Below are 8284 nucleotides of genomic sequence, written 5' to 3'. Positions count from 1 at the left end.
TCTGTCTAACTCCAAAGGGTTTGCTCTTAACACCCTTCAGCCACCAAGAATCCATCGAGGATTGCGTGTGGAGGGCTGATGGGGGAGGAATGACGGATAAAACAATTTGCCTCGTCATATTTTTGTAACTGGAGGGTGAGGAAAGAGAGAACACGAAGGGTTGAGAGCGAAGTCACAGACACCCACTTGCACACAGATACGCTGCTTGTTTTTGGATTATGGGCTGAATTACTAACTTTGATAACATTTTCTCTTGTAATTTTAGTTACAAGTTTTTTAGTTTTTTAGTCTTAAAATTCCTATTATTTTTCTAAAATAAGGTAGCAATTTTAGATGAGCAGCTGTTGTTGGTTCTTTGGCTGATCTTTATTCTTTGAGGTCCAGGGGGCGCCTCCCTGCCTGGGATAGTGAGGAATCTCTCAGAGCCGCCGTACCCGGCAGGTTGGAGCCCCAGTCATGGCTCCTATGGGTGGCAGCCCTCTCAATGATGGGTTCCTCAGCTGCTGCTCCATGGTCCCCACTTCTTCGCCAGCCTAGTGCTGACGACACCTCTGCCCTCGTCCTTCCTATCCCCCACCTGCATACAGGGCAACCCTCTCTCCAGTTCTGCACATTCCCACCCTAGATTTCCAGGAGGCAGCCCTTGCAGGGGGGCTCCCCTCCCCACCCCACTGGCCATCTGCACTATCCTTCTTGCACCCCACTTCTCTGACCTCTCCAGAAACAGCAAAGGCTTTGGAATCAGACAGAGCGGCATGAACCCAACTGCCACTTACTAGCTCTGTAGTCTCGGGCAGGTTACTTAGCCTTGCTATGCCTCAGTTCCCACACCTGTAGAATGGGATCAGAGGGATCTTGTGAGGACTAAGATAAAATCTGCAAGGCACCAGGAGAAGAATATTCTTCTTCTGCAAGCTGAATATGCTGAATATTCAAGCAGAATATTCATGAATATTAATTACTGCGTGAAAGCGTGCGTCGCACAAAGGAAGGTTTCAACATGGAGGTGAAATTTGAGCTGGGTTTTGATGAATGGAGCTTGCTTTCTAGGCAAAGGGAATAGTTCTTGCACTGGGAGATGTGAAATAGCACAGCATGTTTGGAGAAATATGAGTAGTTTAGAGTCCCTGGGAAGTAAGAGTAGGGATTCCCTGGCGGTCCAGTGGTTAGGACTTGGTGCTTTTTCTGCAGGGGCTCTGGGTTCAATCTCTGGTCTGGGAACTAACCTCCCACAGGCACAGCGGCCAAGGAGGGGCGGGGAAAGAGGAAATGCAGCTGAGGAGGGCAGGAATCAGATTTCAGAGTCCACATCAGCAGGGCCACCGTGTCCTCCCCCTGGGAAGCTTCCGGCCACCCTCTTTCCAGGCCTCACCCCCTGCTCCAGCTCAGCTGTCACCAAAGGACCTTTGCACGCACCACGCCCCTGCCAGGAGTGCCCTCGCCCCATTCCTGCTAGAACACTCCTGCTTCTTCCAGAAGCCTCCCCAGTCACTTGTACTGAAAGGAAGTGCGCCCTCTCTGAAGCTCAGTTATTGTCACTCTATGCCTAGGACCTCAACTCGCCAGGTCCTGGTTGATTCCAACACGGGTCTTGATGTCCCCAAAGCATACTTCCTTTGTCAGCCTTGGGGAGCGGGGGGACGGTGTCCTGTTTTCGGTCCAGAAACTATGGTCTCTGGTGTACAGAGATGGGATTACCAGATCACCTGACCTGCCTCTTGAGAAATCTGTATGCAGGTCAGGAAGCAACAGTTAGAACTGGACATGGAACAACAGACTGGTTCCAAATAGGGAAAGGAGTACATCAAGGCTGCATATTGTCACCCTGCTTATTTAACTTATATGCAGAGTACATCATGAGAAATGCTGGGCTAGAGGAAGCACAAACTGGAATCAAGATTGCTGGGAGAAATATCAATAACCTCAGATATGCAGATTACACCACCCTTACGGCATAAAGCTAAGAACTAAAGAGCCTCCTGATGAAAGTGAAAGAGGAGAGTGAAAAAGTTGGCTTAAAACTCAACATTCAGAAAACTAAGATCATGGCATCTGGTCCCATCACTTCATGGAAAATACATGGGGAAACAATGGAAACAGTGAGAGACTTTACTTTCTTGGGCTCCAAAATCACTGCAGATGGTGACTGCAGCCATGAAATTAAAAGACGCTTGCTCCTGGAAAGAAAAGTTATGACCAAACTAGACAGCATATTAAAAAGCAGAGATATTACTTTGCCAACAAAGGCCCATCTAGTCAAAGCTATGGTTTTTCCAGTAGTCATGTATGGACGTGAGAGTTGGACTATAAAAAAAGCTGAGTGCTGAAAAATTGATGCTTTTGAACTGTGGTGTTGGAGAAGACTCTTGAGAGTCCCTTGGACTGCAAGGAGATCCAACCAGTCCATCCTAAAGGAAATCAGTCCTGAGTATTCATTGGAAGGACTGATGCTGAAGCTGAAACTCCAATATTTTGGCCACCTGATGCAAAGAACTGACTCATTTGAGAAGACCCTGATGCTGGGAAAGATTGAGGGCAGGGGGAGAAGGGGACGACAGAGGATGAGATGGTTGGATGGCATCACCGACTCAACGGACATGAGTTTGAATAAACTCCGGGAGTTGGTGATGGACAGGGAGGCCTGGCGTGCTGCAGTCCATGGGGTCGCAAAGAGTCGGACACGACTGAGCAACTGAACTGAACTGAACTGGTGTACAGACCTGAGAGACGACCGTCACCTGGCACAGGCTATGCAGTCAATGCCTGTGACCTCAGCCAGTCACAGGCACATCTGACTCATCCCTTTGCACCACTCCCCCAGAGACGGGGCTCCAAGAGGGCTAGTTAATGAAGGAACAAATGTTTGCTCCTCCCTTTGTCCATGAGCTTCTGAAAGGCAGGAGTTCTTAAAGATAGGGCCTGGCACACAGTAGGTGCTCAATAAATGTTAAGAGGCTGAGCATGTGCGTCTCAGACTTGCCCATTATTTACCAGTTTATGGGCACTTTTACCCCATGATTTGATTGGATAATCACAGTAAACTATTGTTTAACGTTTATAAAGCAGACACGAGGCCAGAGATGAAAAGCGACTTGTCCAGAGTCACACAGCAAAATAATAAGAGCTGGGTGCTTTAACTCAAGCCTTCTGCTCTAACTATACAGAATCATCATTGTCTCCCAGATTGTGACTATTTCTTGAGCATCTGCTCTGTGTGGGTAGTTTATAAGCACATGCATGCATGCATGGTAAGTTGCTTCATTTGTGTCCGACTCTTTGGACTGTAGCCCACCAGACTCCTCTGTCTATGGGATTCTCCAGGCAAGAATATTGGAGTGGGTTAAGATTGGAGTGGGTTACCATGCCCTCCCTCCAGGGGATCTTCCTGACCCAGGGACGGAACTGGTGTCTCTTATGTCTCCTGCATTGGAAGGTGGGTTCTTTACCACTAGCGCCACTTGGAAAGTCCATTTATAAGCATGATCTCTCCTAATCCTCAGATGATGAAATGGAGGGAGGGCTCCAAATCCCCAACTGTCTCCTGGGATTGATGGGGCTGACCACAGCCACTCTGTGCAGACCTGGGGAGCTGCCACTGGGCCAGGCACAAGGATACGGCACAGGGCCTGGCGGCCACCTCCCACCTGAAGACATTAGTTCCCTCCCTGAAGCATTGGGCAGGGCCCTGATTGCCACTCTCTCTGGTGGTCCCTAAAGAGGAGGGTGTGACCACACCATGGTGGGGCAGACCAGCAGCAGGAGGGAGGAGGCAGCCTTTATTCCATTCCTATGCCCAAAACCTCCACCTCCCTCCCCACCTCCTCCAGGAAGCCTTCCTCCAGTGAGCCCCCTCCTGAGAGCAGGAAGGAAACTTGGAGACCATCCAGTGCCCCCTTCCCACTCCCCTTTCACAGTCTGCAGCCCAGACAGGAGAAGGCCCCAAGGTGGGTGGCTGCAGCTGAGATGAGAACCCAGGCCTCCTGGCCCCAGCCCAGGGCTCTTCAGGCCCCACTCTGAGACCGTGACCACAATCAACAATATACCAAACTGGCCAAGTCTTCCCTGGAGAGCAGCTGGCATTCAGGGCCTCGGACTCAGGCTTTAAAACAGGAGATCTGGGGTTGTCTGTGATCCTGCTGTCCCTGTGCAAGGTCTATTCTAGGTGCTTTCCAAACATCAGCTCTTACTTATGACATCTACCAAATGATGATGTCCCCATTTTACAGATGAGGAATCCTAGGATACAAGTACCATTATTATCCGCACTTCATAGAATGGGAAACTCAGTGATGCTAAAGACCAATTAGATGCTAAAGACCAATCCTAGGATACAAGTACCATTATTATCCACACTTCATAGAATGGGAAGCTCAGTGATGCTAAAGACCAATGAGCATGAAGGACTGGGATTGGGACCTGGATTGTCTGACTCAGCGTCTACCGTCTTAACCTCCACCCTGCGCTACTCCCCTTAAGTCAAGCCCGTGCCTCCCACATAGCACTCGCTGAGGTCTTGACTCCACATTTCCTCTTAAGCTTTGGTGGAAAAGGTTTCAAGGGAGTGTGCAGAGGCTTTGTGAATGCAGCCATCCTACTCATGTGTGAAAGCTTGTTGTCATTTAACTATCAAAAGCCTAAACCATGATTTAAAAAAAGTCATCATTACCAACTCAATCCTGCCTGTGCTATGCCTTCAAGGAAAAGTCACGGTACCTCTCTGAACTGTGGTTTCTTCTTCTGTAACAGAAAGATAAGTCCCTCTCCATCACTGTCAGCCATCTAATGCAAGCAGCCTTTGGGATGGCCCCCAGTGATCCTCATCACCTGGTATTCATGTCCCTGTGTAACCCCCTCTCTTTGCATGTGGGCTGGACCTAATGACTTGCTTCTAATGAAGAGAAAAATGATGGGATATCCATGAGGCAAGGACCTGTGGGAGGTCTCTGACCAACAGCCAGTGAGGAATTGAATTCTGCCAACAGCCAAGTCTGTGAACTTGGAAGGAGATCCCCTCATCCCCAGGCTGAGCGAGCCTTCAGATGAGACTGCAGCCTAGAGGCACCTAGCTGAACCATGCCTAGGTTCTTGAGCACACACACTCTGAGACCGTCAGTGCTTATTGTTTTCAAGCTGCTAAATTTCAGAGGGTGTTTGTTATACAACAATGGGTAACTAATATACCCAGTATTTGTCTGTTTAGTGCCAGGCCTATGCCACACAGACATTCACTCAAGAGAGTGCTGCTGTGTCCAGGTACCATGCCAGGTACTGAGTTTACAGACAGATATCCCTACTCTCAAAACCTCAAGGTTGAGCTGGGGAGGCAGACTTGTAAATGGACAGTGTGAGCAACACTATAGGAGCCCCAAGGGGATCCTAACCCAGCCTGGTGAAGTCAGTGGAGGGGCTGTCTGAGAGCAAGGAGAACCTTCCAGGCAAGGGTGGAGCAAAGGGCACTTCAGAAAGAGGCTGAAGACGTGCCAAGGTGGGCTGTAAGGAGACCTGGCCCATAGGAAGCAAGGGCAAAAGCTTGGCTGGAAGGGGGAACTTGGAAGAGGGAAGACAGAGAGCAAGATCACAGAGGGTCTCCAGTGCCCACCAGAGAGCCTGGGACTTATCTGCTAGGCAATGGGGAGTCACTGGGGGTTGTAAGCAGCTGAGGGATGTGACCAGAAAGAGTGAGCAACATGAACACAGGCAGCAGGGTGGAGGCAGAAAGGTCAAGTCAGAGGGCAGAAACCCAGGCAGGATGATGGCGACCATACTAGTACAGGCAGGGAATGATGGAGGCTGGGCTGGCCGAGGGAGGCATTAGAGGAGTGGATAGGCCACAGAGAAATGAGGAGGTGGCTGGAATCTGGGGTCTGAGTGCATGGGGATGGTGAGTGAGGAGGGGAAAGGAGTCAAGAATGCTGCCAGTTTCTGGCGGGATGCAGAGCTGTGCCTTATAGCGAGGTGGGTGCACACAGGTGCCGGGATGGGTACTTGGAAGAACAAGATGACAGGGGTGAGTTGGTGTGCTGAGTTTGCGGTACTGCCAGCAAAGAAACCTAGGCAGGCTAACCGGCTGGGATGTGGGTCCATTCCCTAGCCCAGCAGAGAAAAGCTACAAGCCCAGTCTGGGACTCAAGCGGAGAGAGGCACACTGGTATGGTATTCCGGAAGCCAAAGGGCCGGGGCCAGGGGAGAGTGTGGGGGCCATGGGCGTCCCTGTGGACGCTAGGGGCCGCGACCCCAGCTCTCCCAGCCTGGAGACGTCACCCACCTGCTGCGCGTAGCCCAGTGCCTTGTCGTAGAGCGCGATGCCAGCCTCCAGCACGCGCGCTCGCTCCTCTGGGCTGGCGCAGCCCACGTCGAAGCCGTGCGCGTAGCCCTGCTCCGCCAGGCAGCGCGCGGCGCGAAGCTTGGGGTCCTCGGCTGCCCCGCGGTCCCCCGCCAGGCCCATGAGGCCGGCCAGCTGCCCGGCGCACGCCTCCTCCTCTTCCTCCTGCCCCAGCCGCCCGTACACGTGCGCCAGATTGGCCCAGGCGTTGAGGTTACCCGGATCCTCGCGGGCCACCTCGAGGAAGCTCTGGCGGGCCTCGTCCAGCTCCTCCAGGTAGAAGGCGAAGGCTCCCAGGAGCTGGCGCACGGCGGGGCGCTGCGGAGCGGCTGCCAGCTCCAGCTCCTGCAGCAGTCCCTCCCGCTGCAGCTTCAGGTCCCGGGCGCGGAGCGAGGCCGGCGAGCGCGGCTCGAAGTTCAGCTGCATCTCCAGGTGGAAGTGGCCCGGGAGGTAGTCCAGGTCGTCGATGAGGGCGTCCAGGTCCTCGGCCGCGGCCTCGGGATCCGCCATGGCTGCCCGGCGGCTCCCCGGGCCTGGCCCCCAAGGCTGCACTGGATGGGGGCGCCCCTCCAGCGAGCCCGGAGCGGGAGGCGAGGGTCAGCACTCAGAAGCCTGGGGCACAGCCACCTCCCATCCGCGGCGCCGCCCGCCGGTGGGTGGGTCAGAGCGCCCTGTGGGTGTTACCGCTTTCGCTGCTCAGCGGCTTTTAGACGCCTGCATTGCATAATCAGGTGTGCCTGATACACAGGTGTAGTGCCAAATGCGGGGCGTGTAACGCCCAGTGCCTGGCAAAAGGTGTGCTTTTACTCTCTCTGCTCAGCAGATGAGAAAAAGTGAAGCTCAGATGAGAAAACTACCTGCCCAGGTCACTGAACTGGGTGTGCCCAAGCAGGCCTGGAACCCAGTCTGCTGAACCCCAAGCCAGGCCCTTCCTGCCTGAGTACTCCTCCACCCAGCGTGAGCTCACCGAGTCAGGCCTGGCCCTTCCAGTCCGCACCGAAGCTGCCCTCACTCCTGCTGCTGTCCCAGCTCCTCCACAGCTCCAGTGTTTGCCTTGCCTAACCCCTTCTGCAGATCTTCCTTAGCCGTCATTCATCAGGCCTCCCCACTTGGGATTTCTTTGCCTCCTCTCTGCCCTGCAGTGGGCCCCAGTGGAAAGACAGTGCTGCTTTTAATCCCTGATACTGTGTGAATGGGGCTTCCCTGGTGGCTCAGGGTAAAGAATCCATCTGCGATGCAGGAGTTGGAGGAGATGCAGGTTCGATCTCTAGGTCGGGAAGATCCCCTGGAGGAGGGCATGGCAACTCACTCCAATATTCTTGCTTGGAGAATTCCATGGACAGAGAGGAGCCTGGTGGGCTATAGTCCATAGGGACGCAAAGAGTTGGACATAACTGAAGTGATTTAGCACAGTGTGTGAATGAGTGATGCACCCAATGTGTGAATGAGTCTCTAGATTGTTTCACACTTTATTCTTCCCTCATCTGTGACATGAGGGTGATACTCCCTCCCCCAGGACCAGGGTAGATGTCTGGGTAAACTTGGTAAAAGTCACTCTGGATAGCTACCAGCTTCCACTCATTCTGCACTCTGAGTTTCCTTGCTGTTGCCAGTGTTCCCCCAGGCCTGGCATCAGCCCCTGTCCTCTAAAAGAAGGGCTGTGCTCCCTGCCTCAAAGCTGCTAGTCCTCCAGGACTTGGATTTTTCAGGTCTGAACTTCTGAGTTCCTCCCACCCTTCATTTCATCTGGGGATGGGCTCCTAAGACCCTGTTACTTTATCTTCATGAAAAAAAATGATCAGCATTTTCAGAAAAGGAAATAGAACCAATTTGTAAACTTGGAAAAAAATATTTGACTTGAGCAATAAAATGGCAAATTAAAACAGCATTCTGGAGATATTTTTCACCCATAATTTAAAATGTAAAATTTAATGATCTTAATGAAAAGTTGTTACTATAAAT

The 8284-nt window shown here is 52.3% G+C and overlaps 1 protein-coding gene across 2 annotated transcripts in view; it reads right to left on the bottom strand.

Moving 5' to 3' along the window:
• TTC22 (tetratricopeptide repeat domain 22) overlaps positions 1-7123 on the bottom strand; it is a 46699-nt gene extending 39576 nt beyond the window's left edge. The window contains exon 1 of one of the 2 annotated variants that reach the window (XM_061121798.1): positions 6266-7123. In XM_061121798.1, the coding sequence (XP_060977781.1) occupies positions 6266-6832 (567 nt within the window). In that variant the 5' untranslated portion in view covers positions 6833-7123. The remainder of the gene's footprint in view (positions 1-6265) is intronic. The other variant, XM_061121799.1, reaches the window with a different exon arrangement.
• Positions 7124-8284: the final 1161 nt, after the last annotated feature.

Source organism: Dama dama, chromosome 20 (assembly GCF_033118175.1).
Source record: "Dama dama isolate Ldn47 chromosome 20, ASM3311817v1, whole genome shotgun sequence".
NCBI lineage: Eukaryota > Metazoa > Chordata > Mammalia > Artiodactyla > Cervidae > Dama > Dama dama.
This window is presented reverse-complemented; position numbering and strand designations above follow the sequence as displayed.